Source organism: Pygocentrus nattereri, chromosome 9 (genome assembly GCF_015220715.1).
Source record: "Pygocentrus nattereri isolate fPygNat1 chromosome 9, fPygNat1.pri, whole genome shotgun sequence".
In the NCBI taxonomy this organism is placed as follows: Eukaryota; Metazoa; Chordata; class Actinopteri; order Characiformes; family Serrasalmidae; genus Pygocentrus; species Pygocentrus nattereri.
This window is the reverse complement of record NC_051219.1, coordinates 5,517,042-5,544,731: the sequence shown is the minus strand read 5'-3', so window position 1 is coordinate 5,544,731 and position 27,690 is coordinate 5,517,042. Positions and strand designations below refer to the sequence as shown.

Sequence of the window (27,690 nt, the reverse complement as noted above, 5' to 3'; positions counted from 1 at the left end):
GTACCAAAAGAATTCTTCAGTGTAATGTCAAGGGTCTTTCAAGAACATTTCAGCAGGTGGTTCTCTAAAGAATGGCTTTTGTAAATGAGATGTGCAAGTGCAAGGAACATTTAAAGAGTTCATCTCCTATTATAAATATTCTACACCAGAGATTTGTCCTTATGTTCAATCCAAGAACTACTTAAGAGCCTTTATTTTTGTAGGGCTATGGTATCAGTTAACTAGGTTTCAGTGTATGCCAAGAGTTCCACTGTGTTGCAAAAGCTCTGGATGTTTTCTGTGTTCCTGAACTTTGTCTGCAGTGCCTTTCCAAACTGCAAGGTCTTTGACTTCCTTATGGGCCACATAAAATGATCCCCCCACCGCCCGGTTTGAACTTATTCCTAGATAACACCTGTTGTGACGCAGTTTTATGGAAATGGCCATTTTCAAAAGAAATGGTTCTCTCCCTCCCCTCTTGGTTCAACTGTATAAAGCAGTGAAAGTCTGTTCTCTCTTGAACTTCTCTCAGAATGGAGTCAGTGCTGAGATATCTGGACTGGAAATCAGTGGGCTTGGCCCTGCTGGGGGGTCTGATCTCTCTGTTTCTGCTGGAGATTTTTAGGTTGAACTCTATCAGGAGCAGCTGCCCCCCTGGACCTAAACCACTTCCCTTTGTGGGTAACCTGCCGGACTTCTTCAGGGATCGAATGGCCTTTGTCAAATTGGTCAGTTGCCTTGATCTTCTTGATACCTCTTGTTTTTAAGCTTTAAGTACTGTTAATTACTGTATAATTAAAGTTAATGTGAACATGCTTGTTACTGCCAATGTTGCAATGCTTCTAAGATCTTGTAGTGCTTATAAAACTTGTTATGACTAGTAAATGTATAGCGCTAGACTTTTTTACCTGGGCATGTTGGCGGACAGCATTCCGTGTTTAACATAATGTCAACCTTACAGCATGTGAAACGTTACTATACCTTATATATGAACACTGCCTTTCTTCTGCTGTAAAGGAGACTACTGTGGAGATGGTTATATTAGTTTTAAATATTGCCATCTTTTCTTGTTTACATGTGCATTATGTCAGATAGCCATTGTCACACTCCCATCCCTCTCCTCCCATGAATAAGGACATGTCACCAAGAAAGCCCATTGGTGCCCTTAAGCAGGGCTCATTGAGAGCTTGAATGAGGAAGCCTCTGATGCAATCAAAATCTTTACCAGTCCACTGCAAATTTGTGATTTTAGTGCCCATCAATAGTTACTCTACTATCCATCCATTCAATAGCTATGGTTTCTTGTTCCATGGCTGCATACCAGCACTTAGCTTGGTGAGTTTCCATAAAGCTCATGTACAGAACCATTATAGAATTCTTGGGATAGCACCGCTCCCTACTCACCCTGCCTTTTCATCTCCCTGACCCATCCCTCACAGATCACTCACCTGATCTGTCACTGAGGATCCCCAGAAGTTTCTTTGAAGTGGTGGGAAGTTCTCATGTCCCTATGATTTTCCAGGACTTGCACCAGAGAAAACCAGTCTGTAGTCTGTGTAATCGCTTTTTTGGGGCCAGCCATTTGTGCAGCTTCCATGAGGGTACCATCCTGTCCCCTCCAAACAATCTCCCAGGACCTACTTCTCTTCATTGCTTCCATCATAAAGAGAAGTACTTGAATTTGCTGTCTTTGAAGTTGGTTCTAAGTGAGAAAGAGAGACAACTGGTCAGTGTTCCAACAAATCTGGCTTTGAACTAACTCTACAGAAATTGCCCTTGCTTCATGGGGGAATTTCAAACTGTCATTGGTCCTGATGGTTTTTGAATTCTCTGTAATCTTTGACACAGTAAGCCAGAAGACTATCTTGTACATTCACGCCAACAATCACCACCTCTGCATGGAAGTGGTTTAAGTCCTACCTGGAGGGGTGTTCTGATCAGGTAACATAGAGGAGATTCACATCCACTTCATAGAGACTCTATTGGTGTCCCAAAAGGCCTGATGCTGGATCATCTTTTTATCTTTACACCTGCTCTTTCAGCAATGTAGTATCCACTCATGGCATTTCGTACAACTGATATGCTGATGATAACGAATCATTGCCTTCCCACCTTCTGACACCCAGATTTCTGGCTGATGTCTCATCATGAATACATATCTAGATCTATGGGTCCACACTGCGTTCTTGCCATCTTCTCTAAAAAGTATTGGTTCATTCCATCTAACTGCACAAAATTTTGGAGCAATTCTAGATGCCCAGTTATTGTCAGCTCAGTCAGGCAGTTTTTTCCTCAGCAACATTCAGAGGATTGAAATCTTTGTAGAGCCTCGACTGCTGCAAATCACTCCTAGCTGGTGTGTCATCATGGCCTTGCGACTCAACCAGAATGCATCAGCATGGGATGCCTTCTTCTGTCTCCAGAGTTCACCCATGTTGGAGCAGTGCTGCTTTTGTATAGAGGCACACATTAGATTTTTAGATTAGATGCTTGTCTGCAAAACCTACCTGATGGCAAAAGTGTCCTGCTGTCCTGCAACACATGGAAATCCCTTACTGTTTTCAAACACAGACTGAATCCATTTCTCTTTGTGAAGTATTTTAGTGACTGCTCATTAAAACATTTTGTAATGTACATCCTTGTATCTGGTATTGTTTCCAGTTTCTGGTAGTACCTTATTTAATGATATTTTTAGACTCTAACTATTTGTAATAGCTAAGGATACATTGTCTAGATAGTAGATTGAGTAGATAAAACACTGAAAAGAGCATCTGGTAAATGCTGTAAATACAAACTATAAAATCTTGAGAATTGGAAAAGAATCAGGTGTAACAGAGCAGAGAAAGCACTGAAGTTTTCAGCACATGGCTGACTGTATTCAAATTCTCACAGTAAGCAAATTAAAAAAAAAAAAAACAGTCCTGAAACCAAGTGTGGGAGCTGTCGCATCGGACAATATACTTTTCCTTCCCAAAGTGGTGGGTACAGTAAATGTCTCGTATTCCTTCAGATGCCGAAATATGGTGAGATGTGCTCCATACACCTGGGCAAAAAGCAAACGATTGTGCTGAATAGCATGCAGATTTTGAAGGAAGCTTTCGTTCAGAATGGTGCCATTTTTTCTGGGAGACCATCAGTGCCATTACTACACTGGATCCATAGAGGGAAAGGTTAGTCTTGCGTTTCTTATTAACGTGTTTGATTTACTTTTACTGCTACTAAAAGTTTTGGAAAATCAGTAGGATATGCCTAAATGTGCTATTCCATAAAAAAAAGCTAGATCTATAGACGGCTCAAAATCCCCCCTACCTCTTTCACTGCCATGCTGCTCATCTTTCTGTCTCTACCTCTCAATGTCTTCTCAGGTATTGTGATGGCCTCGTATGGTCACTCTTGGAGGCAGCAGCGCCGCTTTGCTCTGCACACGCTGCGTGATTTTGGTCTGGGAAAGAAAACTGTGGAGGAACGTGTGGCTGAGGAGGCACATTACCTCATCAAGGAGATGCTCAAACAAGAAGGTAGGTGATGAGCAGCTGCACTCACATATCACATGTATATGTATAATGACAGGCAAAAGTGCTACAATTGATCCATTGTATTGTCTGTCATTGGTTCATATATTGCTGTTGTTGGAACAAAACCTCGTATCTCCAAAATGGTAACTTTACAGGTGAAGGAAAAGGCCTACATTACTTTCAATGTAAATCCATGGAACCAGATTTTTTTCCAAGTCATTTCTGGACGTTTCATTCGGTCCATTCATCATGAAATTTATGTATATTGTAAAGGCCAACAAATATTTTCAAATTATGTTAAAAACTGAAAAATGTCTGAAATGGAGATACGAGGTTTTCTTCCAACAACAGCTGGGGTTTGACAAAGTGTTTGCCCAAATGAACCTGAACAAGTTAATGAACTGAATTTTTGGGTTATAGTTCAGTGCCTGTGGCTCTTTTGAAAGATTCTGCTGATAGCAGGACATACGGCTATTATTTGTCTGCTATATGCACACGTTTGATAGTGATGACATATAACAGAAACGAATAAAAAACAAATCACACATTTCCTCATCATGCCATTCATGCCATTTTTTTTTTTTGAAGGGAAGCCTTTTTATCCCATCCACCTGTTTATGAATGCCGTTTCCAACATAATCTGCTCCATCATCTTTGGAGACCGCTTCGATTATGACAACAAGAGCTTTGCTACGCTGCTAGAAATTCTGAATAAAAACGTTCTGCTTTCTGGATCAGCCGTGGGACAGGTAAATACCAGAGGATAGAACAATAGCATTTGTGACCTAAATGAATATTAGGTGTTTTGATGTCTTTCTATGGCAGTGATGTCTAATGTTTTATACTTATTTACGATTAAAAAAACTTTATTAAGTGTCTCTAATAACTGTAGTTACAGGTGAACAACATATGCAACAATAATGTAGCTACTAATGATTTAGCCACTGTTACAGGTGGATTACAGAAGCACACCTTATGTAATTACACATGTGTATCAACTTCAGTTTTGCCTCATGTAATTACACAAGTGCAGCTTAAAAGTTGTAACAGTCTATTCTCTTTCATGTAATTACACAAGGGTAATAATATAAATGTAATTACATTAGTAATCAGACTGGAACAGCAGTTTTTATTTCTTTCAGAAGTATCTTTTTATTTCTTCATTATTACACTGCACTGGGATTAAAAATGACACAGGAAGAAGATACACTTGTGTAATTACATGAGGCAAAACTGAAGTTGATACACCTGTGTAATTACATAGGCTGTACTTCTGTAATCCATCTGTACAGTGAATAAATCGTCAGTAGGTACAGTGTTGTTGCATGATATTCGTGTTTAGCTACCCCGTTGTTAAAGGCACTTAATATAAAGTGGGACCAAAAAAACTCTTGTCTTGGAACCTGTGTCTGGACAACCAGCTCCTAATATGAAAAGTTTAACTAGGAACTACACAGTTGAGTCACATTATTATGACAACCATAATATCCAGAGTAACCACCATGTGCAGAACAGACAGCAGCCTGAGGGGCTGAGAGGGACTCAATAAGGTCCTAGTAGGTTGTCCCAAGTATCTGGAGCCATGCTGACTGCAGTACATCCCACAACTGCTGGAGGGGGCGTGCAGGAGGTTCCACTGAACAAACAAGGCGATAAAGGTGGTCCCACAGATGCTCAATTGAGTTCAATTCTGGGGGAATTAGGGGTCCAAGATAATACTTGGAAGTCTTGGTCATGCTCTTGAAATGAATTTCAGACATTTCTAACCATTAACGTGTCGCATTGTCTTGCTGAAAGATCCCATCCGCCCCAGGGAAGACAATTGACATGTATGGGTTTATGTTATAGAGTAGACTGCCTTCCACATGGATGAGGGGGCCCAGAGAATGCCATGAAAACATTCCAGAGACCATAATGCTGCCACCACCAGCTTGTAGGACATGAAGTGGTCATAATAATGTGACTTGACTGTGTAGGTCCCTGTTTCAAGAAAAAGCAATTTAACGATGTATCCAGTGGTTGAGGTGTAAATAAAGTCATTCTAATATGAGAATGAAGTGGTGAAACAAGCTGCAAGATTAATGGAATGCAGCAGATCATGAATGTCTATATTTCTATTATTTTTTCCTGCAGATATTCAACTTGGTCCCATTTATAAAGTACTTTCCAGGGCCGCACCAGAGGATACGGGAGAACGCCAGTGCCTTAAGAGAATTTATCCTTGAAATTGTGGAGGAGCACAAGAAGACTTTGGACCCTGACAACCCCCGGGACTTCATTGACGCCTACTTGATTGAGATGACCAAGGTGAGGGGTCAGGCTTCAGGAGAAGGTATTTGCTTTGACAGCAGTGGAGACAGTGGAGGGACACTGGATCCCTGGTGTTAGGAGGCTTATTTTCAAATTGAAAATGTGAAGACTGTGGATTTGAAGATTCTACTGCAAAATCAAATTATACAAAATCAATCATTTGAGCAGCCTTCTGTGTCCTTCTGTAGGTACTGTGTTACAGAATTATGTCTTTTCTCATTTTGAGCAGCAAGAGTCGAAGGAAGACTCTACATTCCATGTGGAGAACATGATAAAGTCGACCTCTGATCTCTTCTCTGCTGGAACAGAAACTACAGCGAATACTCTCAGATGGGGCCTCATTTACATGATGAACCACCCTGACGTGCAAGGTACTGCTGCAGGTCACCAGTACCCTTGATACCTGATTTAACTTGTCCACCAGTTCCTTTTGTTGTTCTATGATTTAATTGATTGATGGCCCATTTAGAACACGTTATTATTGCTGTATTTCCTGCAACATCATCTCTTTTTCATTTACCCTGTTTTTCCCCCACACTTCCTCATATCCCTGGTTGACCATGTCAGAGCGCTGTCATGAGGAGATCGTTCGGGTGCTGGGTTTTGACCGTCCTCCCTGCATGGATGACCGCGCAAGGCTCCCGTACACTTGCGCTACTGTTTATGAAATCCAGCGCTATGCCAACATCATTCCTCTTGGTCTGGTGCACATAACCACAGAACCAACGCAGCTACGAGGATACCACCTGCCTGCGGTAATGATGGAGGGATAGAGGGATTATAGATTGAATCGATGAAAACAGAATTTTACAGGCTTCAAATACTCGCTGGTATTTCGGGCCAAGTACCCAAAACAAAACCAATATTTGTGTTTCATTGTCTGATCTGGGAAACGATCTGTTTGATCTTTGATCAAAATTCAATACCTTTTTCAATAACTTTATTTATTATTATAATAACTTAATTGCTTTTCAGTTACTAAACTGAAACGGAGAAATTAATACCAATATGATGAGAATTCAGGTCATTCAGCCTAAATGAATATCCTCCCACAACTTGTAGCGTACCTCTTGCTGTGATTTTAAATTTAGTAGAAGTTAAATTTAACAAGGTTTCTGGAAGCGTATTTGTCTTCTCCCCTTTTCATTGAGACTAAAACTGCAAAAGTAAAAACTATTTGACTGACTTTTATATTTGTTATGAAGTTATTTCTTTTTGTCATGGCAGGGAACAGATGTCTGGCCCAACTTAACAGCTGTCATGACCGACAAAGAGCACTGGAAGTACCCGGACACGTTCAACCCAGAGAACTTCCTGGATGAGAAGGGACAGTTCTGCAAAAACGACTACTTTCTGCCCTTTTCTCTGGGTGAGCAAACACACTTTCTTTAATGTCCAAAATTGCTAATAGCTACTTTTTCCATCTAACAGCTTACTTAGCAGAGACAGGCTAAGATTCTATTGTGTTCAAGTTCAACAGCTTTTTCTACAATCTGGGCATTTTCATCTGCTTCTTTTTCCGCTCTTGTTTATGTGCTATGAAGCTGGTGATAAAATGAAAAGTGGTGAAAGCGTCTTTGTGTTAAATGACAAACATGGCATAATCAAGTTCCTGTCAGCTTTCCTCACCACCCACCTTCTTTGGATTATTTCACCGCATCCTCCTGAAGTGGTATTTTTCTTGCCTTCTCAGCACCACTCGCAAAGGAAATGCTCTGTAATACACAGCCTGCTGTGTCAGCCAGCCCTCTATGCTGAATCTTTGGCTAATCTTTACCCACTCTACGCAACTTATTTACTGACCGATTACAATCAGCAAACAAGGCTGTACCATTTGAGGAGGAATCGTTGGTTTAACTGCCAAACGACTACAAATTTAGATCTTTGCCAGGGCTGTATGTGAAGGATTTAAGCATGCCGCACTGGTGCTAGAAAAAGCTGTAAATGTAGCTGCAATTTGTGGAACAATTTGTTGTTTAACTCTGGAAAAAAAGAAGTAGCATGTTAAAGATTTGAATAGTAGTAGAAATGCAGAGTTACAGAATTTTCTCGACATTCATTCAGATTCCTCACAGGGACGATGTTCCAGCATTTACTCAATGATTCAATGTTCCAGTTTTACATTGAATCATCAGTAAATATTTCAACGTCTAGTCTTAATATGAATAATACTGGATTCACCTTTTAGCCCATTAGAAGTCGGCCTAGATAGTCTAGATTTGACAACATATTTAAAAGGACATATGCCAACGTTCGTTCGCATACATGTGACCCTGATCTTTCTTAGATTTTCATGGTATTAATTTACATGGTAATTAATTAACACCTGGGACAATATCATAGAGGCCTGATGTTGGCGCACAGCAATGAGCCCAAAAAGGGACCCGCCCATTTTCACGATTACCAACTCTGGTACTGAGATTTGGAATTTGTGTGCGCGCTGCAGGTCCGAGGGTGTGTCTGGGTGAGACTCTGGCCAGAACTGAGCTCTTCATCTTCTTCACCTCTCTGCTCCAGCGGATAAAGTACTCATGGCCTCCTGGGGCTCCACCGTACAACACGGAAGGCATAGTGGGTGTGATCCGCTCTCCATTGCCCTTCAATACAATCTGTCTCAGCAGAGAGACCACCCCCTGAATCACATCCACATGGTCCGGCTTTACATGTAAATGTTCAGTACTAGATCTGGAGGACTCCAATTGCAGAACTAAAAGCTCATTATGAAGCTCTGATTTATACTTTGGATTAATGTACATGATCTTGCACCAAATTAATAAGCACAACAGTTTGTCTTTTTATCTGTTATACCTAACATGCAGTTTAAAATGTGTGCTATTTTAATAATAGTTATGTGATTCTTTCATCTCTTTTATGCAGTGTACATGTCTGTGTTATTTTTTTATGAATGCACTTCTAATATTCTTTTCACAATTTTATTTAAGCATTTGCCAGACTGCTACTGATCACTTTGGAGATTTATACTGCCTGTTCTGCTTGTTATAGTTCTGCTTAGAGGTTTTACATAACCTGAATTTCTTTGAAAATATGAATGATCTTGAAACATGAATGTAATTTACATTCCTGTGTTTGCCTGAGTAAATTACACCCAAGTTTAAATAGTTACAAAGTTTGAAATAGTTATTAAGGGTAAGTTTTTGTTTGACTGTAATTAGTGTCTGTGTATAAATAGCCAATGAATTTCTCAGCTCTTGAGTGACCCCTGCACATTTCATCTAGGACTGCACTGACTTTGCTGGACCACTGAGCCACGTGAAAGGCAAAAAAAAAAAAAAACTGTCAAATGACCTACAAGAAAAGGTAGATGAAATCAGAAAATTTGAAAATGCTAATCATTAGTGTCCAAAAGTGGGAAATTAGCGGTTCTGTTGATACAAAAACACAGTCAAGTCAAATCAAATCGTGTTTGTCACAACACATTTACAGAGGTGCAAGGATAAGTCAAAATCTTAGGTGTGTTCCCCCTTGAAGTACACAATATACACAGTGCCAGGTAGGATTATGTAGATTTCAGCCAAAACAGCCAGGACAATAGGCCAGGAAGCAAAGAAAAACCCACAAGCTTAAAATACAGGCTGCACTCCAAAAACAGGGGTGTGTCTGTTTCAAGATGCACAAAAAAGAAGGACTTGAACAAAAACTGGGCTGCACTGTTGAGCCGCTAGAAAAAATCTGTTTCTGTGCTAATGCCACAAAACAGCCCACTTCCAATAAGCCTCTCACTATCCAGACAAACCTTTAAACCTCTGGAATAAAATCACTTGGAGTGATGAGACCAACTTGTTGCTAAAGTAGATTAATGATTAGTCTAAAAGTTCTTTTTTGATGCCATTTGCTGCCCCGAAACTGTGGAATGAGCTGCCGCTGCAGATTCAACTGGCACCCACTCGTCACGTTTTAAATCTAGTCTTAAAGCTCATTACTGCTCCATGGCTTTCATGGGATTTGTTTCCTCTCTTTAAAATTGGTTTTATTAGTACTGTAGTTTAATGTCTGTGTTTGTGCAGCACTTTGGTCAACTAATGTGTAAAATGTGCTCTATAAATAAACTGACATTGACATTTATTAACAAACATGAAACATGAAAAAATGTAGGCTCCCGAGGGGCACAACCACTCAAGCATTGGCCCTCTTGTCAGGAGAATGGGAGTTCCCATGGGTGCCACAACCATCTATCACTAGGTGTCTCTCTCGCTCTATTCACTGCTCGCAGTGATTTCTGGAAGAGAATCTTTCCCGTCTACAAACCACGGCACAGCAACAGCTCAGAGTCCAATAGTCAGAATTAAGGTAATGTTATTGCCACATGAAAAGAGAGCTTTGATTTTTGAGCAGTAATGATTTCATTTTCACATTTCTTTCTTAAACTGAAATATAGGAGGAGGACCATACTTGAAACTCTTCCTCTTTCAGATCTCATGCACAAAGTTTTCACATTTGGCAGTGAGATGCTAGCACCACTATGAGCAACTATGACACAGACCTCAGCTTGCCTCCTCTGCCAGCCATCTGTCTGCTTCTTTTGCCAACATAGCCCGGATGACTTCCCTGGCCATGCATGCTGTCTCTGCCCACGACACAGCGGTTTTGGTTTCAAGTGACAGCAGGTCATATGCCTTGTGTGGCTCCACTCCTGCCCTCAGAGCTGTGAGCCTTGTCCCAACTGAACTGTAACCAAGCACCAGAGGATGAATTACCTCACCCATACGGAATTATACCACCTCGTCTTAGATCCACCTCAGGTAAACAAGGCCTGCTGTCAGCAATTCACTATTTGGCCACCAGAGGTCTCACTCTCCCGAGTACTAGCCCTGTTCCCAATCAAACCACATGTACCTAATCTCCTTAATCAGTTACACCTTAAATACTCCTCTCATTCAGCCAGTCAGTGCAAAGTATTGCCAGTTTCTGTGTATCTGACTACTGAGCGTTCGTTTTGTCTGTCTTGCTGTTGTTTTTGACCCTCTGATCTGCTGGAATCTGCTTTTTCCTTTTGCCCTGTTTGCCTGGCTTTTTATTTTTTTTTCTTTATTTGATTTCATCTAATCTGTTTTTGATTGTGTGGGTAATGGTAATAGAGGTCTATTAATGTCACAAAACGTGCAAGTATGATTTGTCAATAAATAAATCCAGTAGGACATGAGATGTTTGTTAAAACTGTTGCTTTCAAGAGATGAGACAGTGACTGTGTGGTGATGGTGACTTTATTTATTTTTATTAAGAAACAATATTTTTCCCCCTGTGTTTGGGCAAAGTGTTGCCATACAGGGGAAACTCTTCTCCTCTTGCCAGGCTCCATGAAAAGAAGTTCCTCTATGTCACAGGCAAATTGGCGAAACTCCAACACGAACACTAACACATTAACAAATTTACTAACAAATTAACTAACAAATTTTCATCTATTAATACCCCATGCCTCCCATATTACTTTTAGCCTGCCCCATGCATCCTCCAATCTCAGACATTAGTCTCTGCTCTCAACCCTGTCCCTTGGCTAGTCTCATCACTACCTGCACCATCAATGTCAATGTTCCTCCACTCTGCTGTCCCAAGCTTGAACTTCACCCCCCTTCTTGCAGTTTCCCTCCACCAGTTCCTTAAGTCTTTGTCCAGGTTTCACCATCATCCTCCCCCTTAGAATTCCACCCACCCAGGCCCAACACCTCATGTTTCGTTCAGCTGCCTGCGATTCCTCAAGGTAACCACTCACGTTTTATCTTCATGCCCTGACCCTCTTACTGAAGTGCCTAAATTCATGTGTCTATCATTCTGCAGCTTCCCAGGCTTGCCTTCTCTCGCATTTATGAGGGCATCATGTGACCCAACTGCTTTCCAGACACCGCTCATCACTGTGCTTTCTCAAATCTTGGCACTGCACTAGATATATAACTAGGGAGCAAAGAAGAGTTGCCCTACTCGGAAGCAACCACACCTATGTGCTGTAAACCACACAACCCTTGGCACAACTGACAGACAGTCTGGCACTCTGTTTATTGTTCAAACCTCAAGCCAATAACAGTGGATATTATGGTTGCCTTGGGTAAACAATGCTCATCACAGAAAAAAAATGTTTAGCCCTACCTTCTTCTAAGAAATGCACCTACCCACCCCTACTGGTGCTACCAGAATCAGGAACCGCATTGATATCATCTCACACAGCTCCTTCGGCTACCTCCACATTCTCATTCTACCAATTGAGTCTCCTCTAGCCCTTGCTCTGTCAACCTACAACTGACCCCATGGACATTGCCACTTGCAACACTGCAGCAGGGGATGGGCCCCACTACTTCACTAGACTTCATGATTGTCCTCCTAAAACCCTTGATTTTAAGCCTCATGTACAGACCTAGCTGCCCTCACAATTCATCTTACAACTACCCCATACTCTAAACTTTAACCTCATCAGTCATGCTTCTTATATTTTACCACACAGGCTGTATTCCATCTCTCATCCCAGTCTCATTTCATCGATGCCATCCACACTTTTGCTGGTTTTGTCTCTCCCCCCTGAGCAACCTCTTCTGTATAGTCTTCAGTTGTGCTCCATCTGAAGCCAACAATGTGCTGGATGATGATGCCTGTCTTTTAGGCTTTCACCATTGGCCGTCTTTGGAGGCTTGAATTTCAAGCACTAGGAGGTGTCCCATGCCTAACACAGGGGAGTTGCATCTTCTGAGCTTCCTGGGCTATAGCCTCAAATATTTATCAACCAGCCCCAGGCCTTATGATATTATACACTCTCAGAAAAAAAGTTATGAAACTTTCACTGGGGCAGTATCCTTCTTGTCACTCGGGTGGTCCCTTCAAAGGTTACATCTCAGTACTTTTAGTCAGGGAACATAACTGTACCATAACCCATTGAAACGATATTGTCTAAGCTGTACTGACTCCACACACCCTGTTTCATCTCCAGGCTTTTATTATTGGTCTGTGTTAAAACATTCGGTTATGAAAAGGTTAAAATATTTACTTTTTCCTGCTTTCCTTTCCAATGGATGGTGCGATGTCTTGAGATGCTGGAAAACCTCTACAGTCTAATTTGGTGTAAACTCTAGATAGATTGTTGATGTATGTCTCTTAGATTGCTTCCATTATCTTGAGTTAGTTGGTTTATTTCACTTTGTAGGTTATTGTTGTTTTCTTTTTCAACATATATCCTGCATTGCTCTTTTTACTTATTACATTATTATAAAAATTTGGGAATGCTTACCCATTTGCTTATCTCATATCGTGAAAGATCTAATAACTAAGGATTCTTCCTCTTGCTGTGTTATGGAATTTAAAGCTGCTTTGTGACAACGCCTGTTGTAAAAAGTACTATTGAAATAAACTTTGGCTTGAAACTTGAAAAGAGTTATTATTGTGATTACTATTATTTACGGTCTCCATTAACTGACCCCCCTGCTTTCATCCACTAGGTATGTTTGATCTGGCTATTTCAGTTTCCAGAGTGGCTACAAAATTACCCATGGGCTTAGACAATCTTGCTGTCATGTAGGAAAATTCCCTCGAACTCTCAACCAATGCAGAAATATTGGTATGTTGGGTAAGCTGTCTTCTGGGGCAACAAATTGTGGTTATTATTGTCTACAAAGTGTCATTTCTGATGTAGATTAAATATAGACACAAATTTAGTAATCAACATTTTGTTATGAGAGTCACTTGTAGTTATTTCCAAAAAGACACTCATTTAGAGAGAATAACTTTCTTTCACAGAATAGTTTCCTCTCAATTTTAGCCAAAACAGAAAATTGAATGTGTGGAAGGCCTGCATGCATTATATAACACCACCTGCAGCAGGCGTAGCCAAAAAATGTGTATGTGTGTGTGTGTGTGTGTGTCCATGCATGCTAATAGTCCTAGTGTTTACAGTCTAATCCCTTTCATCAGTAAATTAGTCATAAATGTATTGAAGCTGAATCAGTTAGGTAGGTCATGCTCTGAGATACCGTTTGTACTCATTATTTTCTATAAAGTGTAGCTTGGACTTTAAGCTCAACATTTGATGTTACCTCCCCTGTATTTGAATGGTGTAAACTACATAATAGACCCATAGTTTACCCATAATTAACTTGCTTAAATAATAGGAACCTTTTATTATTATTATTTACTATTAACATTATGGTTTCCACCTTTTTGGTGGAGAGAAGTGCTTTTGCTGTAACTGATGTTCAGGCATGTGAGAAAGGCCTGCTAGTAACCCTGATGAACCAGTTTACAACCTATTCCTCTTTATCTGTGATATAGTCATAAATCTAATGCAAAATCTGTTTCATACATCATGCTTTCAGGGATCATTTATGGTCATTACAGCGTACAGTGTGTGGTACAACGTAGCTTGGACTTTTGGCTTACTATAGCATGTTTGTTTTACTTTGATGTTACCACACTTGTGTTTGCCTGGAGTAAACACATTATTCTTGCCCAATCAAGAGTGCAATGGGGATTATTCCAGTTTGACACGTACTTGTAAAATAATTCCTGGTTGAAATTATAATTATATTGTTGGTGGCATGATTTTATCACTACATGAACTGGATTAATTTTACCCTATGATGAACTGGTGGCCTGTCCAAGGTGTATTCTGCCTTTCACCAATTGATGACAATCAATTGGGGTCCAAGCATTCACTGATTTAAAAGCCAGTAGAACAGATATGATGGGCACATTTTTTAGAATGGGCTTAATTTAAGAAGACAGAGTTCATACACATTGACCTTTTGACCTTGGTTTGTTATAAATCAAATAAATAAAAATTTATACAACAGTAGAATATTTGGACATATTTTATCATGACACATTTATGCAATCATTGAGTTCATTGGCGTAGTCAAATCCACAGCAATTACTCCTTTAGCTTTGTCTCAGCAGTTCAGATTAAAATCACTGTAGATAAGTGCTCAGTAGTTTTCCTGTTAATATAATTGAGTTGAAATTTCTGCTGTGGAAAAAATAAGTGCGTCCTCTAGGTTCAATTGCTTCTGGGAGTGTTTGCCCAATTCTCCTTACAGAACTCTTTCATTCATGTAAAACCACTGTGCTTTACAGTTGTTTGGATACAGACTGAAAAAGAAGGCACCCTTCCAGGTAAGGTTATATTCGTTCAATCCCAGACATGGTGTTTGCTCTACTATGGAGACATTATATAAGAAAGTGAGGACTATGATACTATAAAAGCTAAGAATAGGAAATCATCTAAAAGAAAACATAAAACTTGCCAATGACAAATGTTAATTAGTGTTTAGTGCTTCTAAAAGTTCCCTAACAGAAAGGTATTACATATCTGAGATATTGCTTTATGATAGTCTTGAGCAGATTTGAGAGGGATATGCAAGGTATTTTAAGGTAAAACAGTCCCCAAAGAAAACATAGTTCTTCAGATTAACTCTTGAGACCACAATTTGCAGGCAAAATGGCAGGTCACTTCTAGCCTTCTTAACTTCAGATGAGTAGTGAGTAATCAATGAGTAATTTGGCTTGGAAAATCACTTAAAATCCTGATATTATTGCTCTGCTGTTTGGCCTTCATATTCCAACAAAGGGTTAAAACAGCGACAGAATTCACAATCGGATCACTCTCCAGACTTTGCCTCAACATCCAGAGTGATTTCATCCACCTGTGACTGTCCATCAGCCAAAAATCCAGCTCCAAAATCACCTAAACCCCACTCACTACTGTTATATTACATCTCTTCTTTTAGCCTTTATATTACAAAGGGCTTTCAGTTTACATTGATTACATTGATATCTGAGTTTTAGCACTGAGCATAAATCCAAGAAGACAGAAAGTTTATTTTAAAAAAAATGTGCCTGATGCTAAATGTTTATTTTTACTCATAATAACCAATATAATGAATCACCATCAAAATTGTTGCACTTTCAGTTTGCAGAAAATCCAGACTAATAATTTCTGATTGTTGTGTACTACTAAATAAAAAAATTAAAAATTTAGAAGGCACTAGGTAAAGTTTTGATTAGAAATGACTGAAATTCATAAAGATATCAAATTTCTGTTATTATTTACACATCAAACATATGAGTAGCCTAGGGACTCCTGACAATAAGAACCTGTGGCATGTGTAACATTTAAATATTTTATAATTGCAATTATAATTATAATTGACTCAAAAAATATCAAGAAAATTCCTGAAATTTTAGGGTTCCAAGCATTAACCACTGATCCTCAACATTACATATATAAACTCTGAAGACATATGTGGGTTCAGTGGTGATTTTGCACAATAAATAAAATGTCTATATTTGTGTTGTAGCTTTGTTTACATCTCAGTGATTTAAAAATGAGGAACTTTGCAAAATGAATGGTATTTCACATTCACATTTAACTGAGAAAAGCAAAAGTTTCTATCCTCAAGGAGTCATTTTTTTAATAAAGGTGTCAAGAGATTTCTTTGTAGCAACGCCAATGAATGCTAAAGAACTTATCAGTGGATGGATCATTTTTGTACATGAGATCTGCAAATGAAGAGCATTTTTCAAGATTTCCAAGAAGCAGAGGTTCTCAAAACATTTCTCAGGGTTTTCAATAAATAGGGATAGAGCAAAACAATTTGAACTGATGAGGAGTCTCTGAGGACCAGTTTGAGTGTTCTAAAGTGCGTGGGAGAAGTTCAGAGAAATTCACAGGGACGTTCATGAGATTGCAACAACTTTTAAAGCTTTATATATTCCTGGACTTTGTCTGCAGTGTCTCATCAAACTGGAAACCTTTTGACCTTCTAATAGGTGAGATTAGAAGACATTTTTTTCTACCTGATAACGGCTATTGTGACGCAGTTGTATGGAAATGGATGTTTTCAGTACGAACATCTGTCTCTCTCTCTCTCTCTCTCTCTGTCTCTCTCTCTGGCTCTATTCTCACTCTCTTCCCTCCCCCTCCTGGTTTTAGTGTATAAAGCTGTGAGCGTCTGTTCTCTCCTGCACTTCTCTCAGAATGGAATCTGTGCTAAAATACTTGGAATGGACATATGTGAGCTTGGCCCTGCTGGGTGGTCTGTTCTCTCTGCTTCTGCTGGAGATCATCAAATTGAACTCCTCCAGGAGCTGCAACCCCCCTGGACCCAGACCACTGCCCTTTGTGGGTAACCTGCCCCAATTCATTAGGAATCGAATGGCCTTCATCAGATTGGTCAGTTCCCTTTTTTCTGATGTGGTACATTTACTAGCATATATTAGATTGATCATTTTCTTCTTCCTGATACCTATTTTATATATTTAAATGCTAAAATTGATATGTAAATGAATATAGAATATATATGTGAATAGTTCAATATCCATAAGTCCTTTAAATGTTTAGAAAATTGTTGTGTCTGTAACAACTACCTGGACTGTTTACAAAGTTCCTTTGTCACCTTCATCATAAATAGAATATTAAATCTACAAGAAGTATAAAATTTGTGCTTAGAATTTAGTTTGTGTAATGCTAACTTTAGAACATGTAAAAAAGTCCACTAGCTCACCACATGCTGCTATTGTTTAGACTATTGTGTTGAGGGCTTTCATGTTTTATTTTGCTTTTAATTATTGCTCTTTTTTTGACATGCAAGAAATCAAACTGGCTGATTTGAGAGAACAATAATGTTGGTAATTACTGGTTAAAGGCATTAGAACACTGATACCCAAACTTGTCCACAAAGGGTCAGTGTGGCTGCAGGTTTTCTTTCCAACAATTTAGGAGTGTTTATGATCAGTTGATTAAACAAATAGGATCAGGTATAGCTTTGGAATGAACATCTGAAGCCACACCAACCCTTTGCAGATAAGACTGGACACCCCTGCTGTAGAAGAACCAATCAGTTCATGCCCCTAGCAGTTTTTGGGAGCACACTCAAGGACATGAGATGCCTTGACATGATCTGTCATGGTGAGCTCAGTGTTGCTCTCAAGATGTCTAATCAATGTATCCTTATGTCCACTGTTGCAGTAAAGGGGAATTGAAGACTGCTGAATTTACCTTGCCTCTTCAGTGATGTGAGTTGTTAAGGAGCAAATGGCAAACTTGTACTTGAATCAAGCTACAGTGAGCAATCCATGCCCCTGCAACAAGGGCTGATAATACATAAACAGGTGAACTTTCACCATTTGAGAGTTTACCATCCAAACCAGTGGTTCTGCAGTTGAATATCTCCCAGCACCTCAGCAATCAGGAGAGGGGCCAGGGGCTCTGGAGTGACCACAATTCTGTTTGTGAAGGGCAAGCAAGGCCAATCATCAGCACACTTCTTCAAATTCCATTAGCAGTTGGCCAGGTCACAGGGCAGTTCTGCATTATTATATGGCTTTCCTCATCCACTGCAAAGATGCGTGATCAGTGACAAGGATGAAAGGACTACCCTTCCATTAGTACCGGTGTTCCTCTGCCAGACATCTGATAGCAAAGCTTCTTAATCCATGGCTGCACACCAGCAGGTCAGGTTTATGGCACACAGGACTTTTATTGAATTCTTGAGGAGGCACCACTGCCAGCCTATGTCAACTATGACTTGTCAGTTTGCACCATGATTGGAAGGCAATTAAGGTGATGAGGGAGGATTTTTCTTTTCAACCCTGAGAGTGGGTAATTTGTTGAGGTGAAATTAGACACAAATCTTTGGGAACACCCATGCACCCAGGTCTTTGTCATGAGATGTTCTCTGATCCCACCTGTTCCACTATCGTATATGAGTTTGCACAACTCAACCTGCCTCCTTGCCACTATGACTTTTTGACACATAATATAACAACCTTTTGTGAATCACTAACTCTGCCTATCCAGGAGGGTCCCTGGAAACTCATTCTGAAGTGGTGGCACATTTTCATTTTGTGTAGTTCAACCCTTGACTAGGGTAATCATCATATTTTCCAGGTCTTCAACCATTTGTTGGGACATTTTGGGATTCTGTATGCTCATAGTCTTCCTTTTTAGGAGAGCGGGCTCTGAGAAATCTATCTATGGCTCCTTATCATAAAGTCATGTGCCATTTGCCTTCAAGACTGCCAGGGTGGTACCTATTCTGAAAAAGACCACTCTATACAGCTCTGACATCAGCAGATCATCATGCATTCTCTCTATGTAGGCCTCCCAGGTGCTTCTTCAATTTCCTGCCATCACAGTACTTGAATACTAAGCAAAAAATGGACCTGCCACTCTGAACCTGATGGCAATGGCCCCACTATCCTTACAGATGCCTGGTGGACAAACATGGAGACATTTCTTTGTCTACTCACCTATGTGGTGGAACACACTTCCCCTGGCTGTCCAAACAGTGTCCCTCCCTGTCTTCAAATGCTGACTGATGATGTACTGTCTTTTTGTGAAAAAGTTTAATGACCTCTTACCTAGTACAACAAGAACAAAGTCTTGTAATGCAAAGGAAATTCTTTATTATCCAGAGCGACCTACAATTTGATCATTTTACATGAGAAGGCTAAGGTAGTGTTAGGAGTCTTGCTCAAAGACTCTCTTTAGTATAGTGTAGGAATTGAACCCCAGCAGGGAGAAAGGTAATGTCTGCTAAATGCTATAAATGTAAATTCAAAAATCTAAATTGAATCAGGTTTGCTAAAGAAAACACTGAACTGTGAAGAGACTATAATTAGCCATTTGCATATTGAAGTCAGCAAACATGCCAGAAAACAAGTGTGGCAACTATTGCATCAGCACATATACTTGTCCATCCCAACATTGTAGGTACAGTAATCAATTTGCACCCCTCCAGATGCCGAAATATGGTGAAATTTGCACCGTGTACTTTGGAAAGAAGCCATCGATTGTGCTGAATAGCATGCAGATTGCAAAAGAAGCTTTTGTTCAAAATGGGACTGTGTTCTCTGGAAGGCCACCCTTGCCAATAATACGCTCCAGCAAAAGCTATGGTTAGTATTGCATGACTCATTGGTCCAAAATTCATAAAACTTACTGCCAAATTTACTGTGATATTATAACATATATTATTGCAGTAACAGTAATCCCTAATGCCTCTATTACTCCCAGGAAACTGTTGATGTAGTGGAAGACTTGCTTGAACTAGACTTCAGATTGACACAATTAAGTGGCAATAAATTTAAAGAATGCCTCTTCTATCAAAGAGGTATCAAATAATTGGTAAATTCCTGTCCTGTGTATGGAAAGGTTTAGGTTGGAAGCCAAATAAACTATGGGATTTTTTGACATGTTGAGATTGTAATTGTGAGTTGCAAATGATTTTATTCTAAGCTGTTTTAGCTTTTAACCTCAACTTTTCAATTTAAAATGGATTTTAAGAAGAAATTCTAATTAAGTTAAATAAAAAGGACATTTTTACAAGTGCAAATTCATTCCTTAATAAATGACAATGAAAACTTGATTTTTACTATTCCAAATGTTATATTTACTCATTAAATTTTATCTATCACATGCAAATTAAATTCCTGAGTTCAAGAAAAATTCTAAATAAAAGCTAAAATTAGTAATTAGAATTTTAACATTTTAATTCCATGGACAAATTGCCCACATGTTAAACTTTAATTCATGTTAGTAAAAACTGTTACTGCAATTATAATTAAAAGGAAAAAAGGCTTGAATTCTCACCAATGAGAAATTAAATCTAATGTGCTAAAATGTAGCTCCTACAACTGAAAATGTTGATGTTATCATTTTCATGAATGTAAGATTTTTGTATCCATTTTGGATACAGCCAACCAGAGCATCACATGCTGTTCTTCTTTATTATGATGGTGGTATGACCTCATTTAGATGTAAATTTAGATGTCAATTTTGATTGGCTCTTACCTAAAACACCAACACATATATATATGTATAAAAATATTCCATCTCTTTATATATTTTTTCCATTCTTTTCTGCCATCTCTCTCTTCCTTCTCTATATATCTCTCTGCTTCTTTCAGGTATCGTGATGGCCCAATATGGTCATTCTTGGAGAGAGCAGCGGCGGTTTGCTCTGCAGACACTGCGTGACTTTGGCCTGGGAAGGAAAACTGTGGAAGAGCATATTTCAGAGGAGGCAAAATACCTCCTCAAGGAGATGCTCAAACAGGAAGGTAGGAAATGAGTAGCTGAACTTCATAACGTTCCGAGGGCAGTTTTTGTGGGCGGATTAGTTACGGCATTGAGACAAAGGACAGCTGAGCTGAGGTGAACTGTAAAGAACAAGGAAATCAGACACCATTTAGTGTGAAAGGAGTTGTGGTTATGTGTTGCTTTGCCTTGTTTTTTAACATGTTCCATTAAAAGTTTTAAGATTTACATCAAATTCCAAATGTTTAAACAACTGATATTTCAATGATCAACTAACATGTTAAATTTCCAACAAGAATTGACCTTTTAATTCTGACTTACAATAAACCGCTTTTAAACAATTTTGGTTGTAACATCTGGATAAACATGTATTATATCATGAATGTACATTCACTAACGCGGTAGATTTTTTTCATCTTTCACTAGCAGCACTATTTTCTTACAATGGGCATTTCATTTTAATTAAGGATAAGTTGCAGAAACAAAATAAGACCCCACTCTAAGAATGCTTCACATATTAACCCAGTGTAAGTTTTAAATAAGCTCTAAGCATGTTTCTATAACTCAAGCAAAGCAATTCAGCACATACTGTTCTTGTTTTCCATGTAGGTTTCAGCTTACTGAATGAACTGTTCCAGACCGAAATAGCTAGAAAACACAATGAGAACATTCACTTTATACTTCTCATATTTGACTTCTGTTTCTGTTTACTCTATGCTAGTTTAAAAAAACATTTAAAGTTGCATCTCCTGTTTTGCTCACCTGTAAATAACAAAGGAACCAGACACTATTTAAGTGTGTAAGCCTTTCTGGTCATGCAATTCACTGCTTTGCATTTTGATCCTCGCCAGAGCCACAAATTCCCTACAACTGTCATCAACTGTCATCTACAATCTGCATAGCAGCTTATCCTGATTTAATGTTTATTCTGTTTTATGTATGTATATACATATAAAGATGTATTTTAGATGTTATAGACAGCAATAATAAATTTATCAAACAAAATTTAAAGTAGGATGCTTTTTTGTGCTTCAGATTTCTACTGCACTATATATTGGATGTCATTTGTTGGTATTTGTTAGTTAATGTGATTGTTTCATTGTGAATTACTGCTTAATGGTGTTTAAATTAATATTTGCTTAATTGAACTCAAGCTCTATTGGAGCTGGATTAGTTTTACCTGGGCAGCTGTTGTAATCCAGTAAGAATCAGTTTTAACACGTCTATTATGTACTAATTCGGGAGTGGATTTTCTGAAATCAGAGCTACCTTGGTAATGGTTGTGCTGTTTGAATAGAAATCTCGGTGAAAAAATAAAACTGGCTAACAGAAATTGGAGCCTCCATTTTTGTCCATTTTTGCAGTGCGAAGACAAAACTAATAGCTAAAATGCCTGATTTGACTCAATTCCTTAATCCTCAAGTTCCTGTCCAGACCACTGAAATCCACAACGATTTGGTATTTATTCTGTGCAGTTCATTGTGATTATGCACCATTACTTGGAATTGCCATTGATATTGGGCATCACCCCACAATGAACATGTAAAGTCTCCTGCTGTAGTGTTGTCTTTTTAAATTATTTGCCATTTAACTGCAAAAACATGCTGTTATTGTTCAGAAGCAAGGCGCTTATCACATAATTCTGACATAAATGTCCACATGATGATGTTTCAATTTAGTGTTTTTGGGATAATTTGGGAAAAGTATGTAGATCCTTTATCCACGTCAAGTTTAAATACACATTACATTACCAGACCTACTGCTGTAGCTCAGAAACAGTAAATCTCATTTTTCAAAAAACTTACTACTGATCGTACACTGTTAGAAATAAAGTTACTGTGCAGGTACATGCAGGTAAATGTTCCCTCAAAGGTACAGCAGTGGTTTTAAGGTTCAGTTGTGCACCTTAAATCAGTTTTTCCAGGTGAAAAGTTAATATTTGTACCTTTTCTTAACCACATGTTTTAAGAAAGAACAATAAAATATAAAGCCTGGAGGCGAGGTGGGGTGTGGAGTCAGTACAGCTCAGAACAGATCATTTCAGTGGATTATGGTTCAGTTATGTTGCCTGTCTAAAGGTACTGAGATCGACTCTTGAAGGTCCACCCCAGTGACAGTTTCAGACCTTTATTTCTGACAGTGTAGAACAAGAGTTCTCTCCATTTTTTTGCCAGCAGACATTACTATTTCATAATGATGACATTTAAAAAAGTTCTACTGTCAGGTTTCTGTCCTTGTATGTTCCTTATCAAATACACTCTTCTGCCATTTTTCTTTAAGGAAATCCTTTCCACCCCATCCACCTCTTTATGAACGCAGTATCTAACGTGGTCTGCTCCATCATCTTTGGACACCGTTTCAACTATGACAACAAGCGCTTTGCTATATTGCTGAAACTTCTGAATGAAAATGTTCAGCTTGCTGGATCAGCTGTTTCACAGGTAATTAGCCATGTTTTCCTGGTGAAGTCAGGTGTTTTAAAATCCAAGGGCATTTTGAGGTGATTTAGTGCAAGTAAACTGCTAAATTCCATCCATCCATCCATCCATCCATCCATCCATCCATCCATCCATCTTTGCCTAAAATTCTTTTTACTTTTTTTGCAGCTTTGCAACATGGTCCCCATTATAAAATACCTTCCAGGGCCTCAGAAGAAGGTATTGCGTAATTCTTTTGCCTTAAAAAATTTTATCCTTGAATTCGTGGAGGAGCACAAGAAGACTCTAGACCCAGACAACCTCCGGGACTTCACTGATGCCTACTTGATCGAAATGATCAAGGTAAGAGGTCAAACTTCAGGAGAAGCTCTTTGACAGCGATAAAGTCAGTGCTGCACGCTTTAAAGGTCTCCAGAACACCTATTTTACACGTTACTTATCTGTGATGTTAAATGGTGGTGTTGTCTATTTTCTAGTTGTGAACATTTGTGACTGTAGAGTTGAAGTTTTCTACTCTTAAGTCCAAAGTTTTCTACTACTAACACAAACTCAATCATCCAACCAGCTTTCTGTAGTCTACGGTGGAGGGTGTCTTACAGAATTGAATAATTTCTTTTTTTTGAGTAGCAAAAGTCAAAAGAAGACAGTACATTCCATGTGGAGAACATGATGACTTCAATCACAGACCTTTTTTTTGCTGGGACGGACACTACAGCAAATACCTTCCGATGGGGCCTCATTTACTTGATGGAACACCCTGATGTGCAAGGTACTGCTACAGGTCACCAAGAGCACTAAGCTGGTTTCATTTGTTCACTAAACATGGTTTAAGAAATGGTCTTCATTTTGTTGTACCATGACCTGAACATTATTATTAATATTAGGAATTGGTTAATGACTCAATTAGAAGGCTGTTATTGCTGTATGTCCTAAAACTCTCACTCCCTAAAAATCTCTCCTCTGTTCTTTCACCTGCTTTCTCATGTGCCTGTTTGACCATGTGTCAGAGCGCTGTCATGAAGAGATCATTCAGCTGATGGGTTTTGACCGCTTTCCCTGCATGGGTGACCGCCCACAGCTCCCGTATACTTGCGCCACTGTTTATGAGATCCAGCGATGCGCTAACATTGTTCCTCTCGGTGCCGCACACGAAACCACAGAACCGGCACAGCTACGAGGATACAACCTGCCCAAGGTAATTAGGGCATAGGGGATTATAGATCAAATGCATGCCAGACTGAATGGAAGTATGTATGAATGTAGTGAAGGCTGAATGGTTGGAACACTCAATCAAAGGAAAGATGAATGAAAGTAGGAATGGAGGTTATTCGATCATGTTTTGCCAATATATTTTGACAGGCATGTCACAGTTTTACTTATTTTTAATCGCATCATTTTATGACTGACTAATGCCAGTCTGACAAAACTGAAAAATTAGGCTAGGCCCATTTTGACTTTTTTCAAAATCACTCTTTAAAATTGCAATATTTATGTTTCGGAATAAACCATAGTATTAAATATGTTCATTATTGTACTTTACAATGGATCAAGTAGGCTGAAACAATGTAGAAATAGTGTATACTGATGAAAATGGAAATGAATTGAACTTGTTATAAAGCATATAGCCTACCAATTGGGCTGTGTTGTAAAGGCAAACAAAGCAAATACCATAAGTCACGTATAATCTCTCATTTTGTTCCACAAAACAGAGCAATTCACCCATATGCCTTGAATTAACTTAATTTTTAGTGGAAAAAGTCTTGTTGAAATTGTGCTTTTCTTGACTTTGATTCCAAAACTGTTGGGACACTGTGCAAAATGTAAATGAAAACAGAATGCAATGATAGGCAAATCATTTAAAGCCAATATTTAATTGAAACAATATATTGAGACAATATATCAAATGGTGAAATTGAAATTTTATTGTTTTTTTTGTTTTCTTTTAAATTATTTGCTCATTTTTAACTTGAGAAATATATGTTTCTCCTTGCAGGGAACTGAAGTCATGGTCAATTTAACGGCTATCATGACTGACAAAGAGTATTGGAAGTATCCAGACACGTTCAACCCAAAGAACTTTCTAGATGAGAAGGGACAGTTCTGCAAAAATGATGCCTTTCTCCCATTCTCTCTGGGTGAGTCTGCTGCTGGTGTTTACCTGAAGGTCGTTGGGCAATAGAGAAAAAAATAAAATAAGAATGTACAAGTACGACTCAGTCTCGAACCAGAAATGATGTAACACGGACGTTACAACTCCAAAAACATTAAACTGGGAAGCTTTCTGATTCCACAAATTCTAAAGTCGACTCAGTTGATTCAGTAGAACACAATCGTTTTTTTATTCTTGGTTCCTCAAATAGGTAATTAAACAGGAGGGGATTGAGTGTCTATATCTAGAACTGAAATGCCAGTAATGTGCCAACCCACTTCCAACAAATGTACTTGGAGGGCTTAGAGATGAACAGAAGCCAATACAGTATCATGATGTCTTAATTATGGCCACCAAATGTGAATGTATGCTTTAATTTTACAATGTTGGGTGATGAGAGAATTGTCAATAGAAAATCCAGTCTCTTTCTTTCATTTCTGAAAATTGCTAAATTAGCAGTTTAGTTTAGCAATTTAGTTTAGCACTGTGTCCAGATTAGTTTATCTTCTACTCTCACTACTGTTTGAGTTCAGGTCTCACCTACAGTGGAAATAAACAATATTCCAAACAGAAACGTCCCTGATTATCCACTATAGCATTGAGATGATTGTGTTTTTGTGTCCTGCAGGTCCAAGGATGTGTCTTGGTGAATCTCTGGCAAAGACGGAGCTCTTCATCTTCTTCACCTTTCTGATCCAACGGCTTAAGTTCTCGTGGCCTCCTGGAGCTCCGCCCACAAACATGGATGGCATTGGGTTCTTGGTTCGTGGTCCATTGCCCTTCAATCTGATCTGTCACAGCAGAGAGACCACACACTAAATCACCAATGTGTTCAGGCTTTACAGCTGAACATTCGACACCAGACCTGACCTGGAGGACTTCATCTGCTCTAATACATGTAATATGAATCACTCTGAGACTATCAAGTTCTTGCTTTGCACTAGGACCAACCTGGGGTAAATGTGCAATACATGATTTCCACTAAAGTAATGAGCACAGTAGTTAGATTTTATCAGGTATTTCTAACAGAGGAGTTATATTTTGAAATGTATGTAAAGGCTATTTTTGTAATACTTAGACTGGGTCTAAAAGTTGGAAATCACATAGAAAATCTGGGATTTTTTAAAAATATTAAAACCTGGAAATACACAGAATGTTTTTGAATAAAAAAAATTGAAACAAAGAAAATCTCTGACAAACTTTTTATGCACTATTTCTAGGTCAGCATTCAAATTTAAAGCTGAGTTGCAATGTAAAGCTTAAAATAAACAAATAAGAGTCAGCGGTGTCAGGTTGAAAGTTATTCTGACCACATTGTGAGTTTATGTATTAGTGTCACATACGAAATCAACGTTATGCTAATGATGGTCCAATGACAATAGTAGATAATTCACTCACATCCTCAGAAGATGCGTCCTTCATCATATTTTGACTTAGTTGTCTTTGAATTTGTCCTCAACATACTTTCAATCATCAAAGTCATCCATTCAGGGAAGTGGGCAGAAGCAGAACCCACATTACAAAATGTTCTTCCACACATTGTGTGCAATTACACATTTCCACCAGAGAGGTCTCCAAATCCCAAGATCTTAAATACTGCAACATATTTGTGGCACTGACCATGTTAAGAACTTGTACATTAAAGTCAGATTTGTGTTTTTGAGTCTTGTTTGTACACTTAAAGCCAGTGTTCATAGGACTCTCAGGGTTGGATTTACTCCTCAGAGACTTTTACACAAAGTTGTGGATTCATGTCATTAAAGCAAAATGGGGACATGTTGTCCCAAATACAAAGAAATCCTGAAATTCAGTTCAGTAGTTAAATGATTCTGCTTTTCATTTAAATGGTTATGCTGTAAATAAAATGTTTGTAATGAAAATGTTTATATACAGTCTTATCTAAATTAATAGTTTCATAATGTTCATGTAGTTTACACATGTTAAAAAATAAAAAACTGTAAAAAATAAAAAACTTTTACTTGTAATTCCAGAACTTTTATCCAAACATCTACCAGATTGCTTGTGCATTTAAATGAAAATAGGACAAAGACAACATATCAAATGTTGAAACTGAAAACTTCTATTATTTTCTTTAAAAAAAAAACATGCCCATTTTGAAATGACAGCAATGCATTACAGGGGCAAAAAAAACTGGTATGGTTGTGTAATGCTAAAAAACACCAGGTGGAACATGTCACAACTAATTAGGCTAATTGGCAACAGGCCAGTAATATGACTGAGTATAAAACACCATCCCAAACAGGCTTT

At 38.7% G+C, this 27,690-nt stretch overlaps 2 protein-coding genes across 4 annotated transcripts; both read left to right on the top strand.

Annotated features, from left to right (window-relative positions):
• The first annotated feature begins 398 nt into the window (after window positions 1–398).
• LOC108440017 (cytochrome P450 2H2-like) lies at window positions 399–9,247 on the top strand. Of its 2 annotated transcripts, none has more exons than XM_017718712.2 (9): window positions 399–707; window positions 2,990–3,149; window positions 3,345–3,497; window positions 4,083–4,243; window positions 5,628–5,801; window positions 6,031–6,175; window positions 6,372–6,559; window positions 7,032–7,173; window positions 8,251–9,247. In XM_017718712.2, exons 1-9 carry the CDS (start codon window positions 513–515, stop codon window positions 8,439–8,441), a joined length of 1,509 nt encoding a protein of 502 aa, XP_017574201.1. In that variant the 5' UTR covers window positions 399–512; the 3' UTR covers window positions 8,442–9,247. The 2 variants fall into 2 exon arrangements, with proteins under 2 accessions (XP_017574201.1, XP_017574202.1); XM_017718713.2 differs by having other exon boundaries at window positions 401–707; window positions 6,034–6,175.
• A 7,267-nt stretch (window positions 9,248–16,514) lies between these two features.
• Window positions 16,515–27,262, top strand: LOC108440016 (cytochrome P450 2J6-like). 2 transcript variants are annotated; one of them, XM_017718711.2, is made up of 10 exons: window positions 16,515–16,565; window positions 16,729–16,968; window positions 19,538–19,694; window positions 20,706–20,858; window positions 23,116–23,276; window positions 23,442–23,615; window positions 23,901–24,042; window positions 24,281–24,468; window positions 25,267–25,408; window positions 26,051–27,262. In XM_017718711.2, the coding sequence occupies exons 2-10, from the start codon at window positions 16,774–16,776 to the stop codon at window positions 26,239–26,241; spliced, it is 1,503 nt and encodes a 500-aa protein (XP_017574200.1). In that variant the 5' UTR covers window positions 16,515–16,565; window positions 16,729–16,773; the 3' UTR covers window positions 26,242–27,262. The 2 variants fall into 2 exon arrangements, with proteins under 2 accessions (XP_017574200.1, XP_037396973.1); XM_037541076.1 differs by lacking the exons at window positions 16,515–16,565; window positions 19,538–19,694 and having other exon boundaries at window positions 16,902–16,968.
• The last annotated feature ends 428 nt before the right edge of the window (window positions 27,263–27,690 follow it).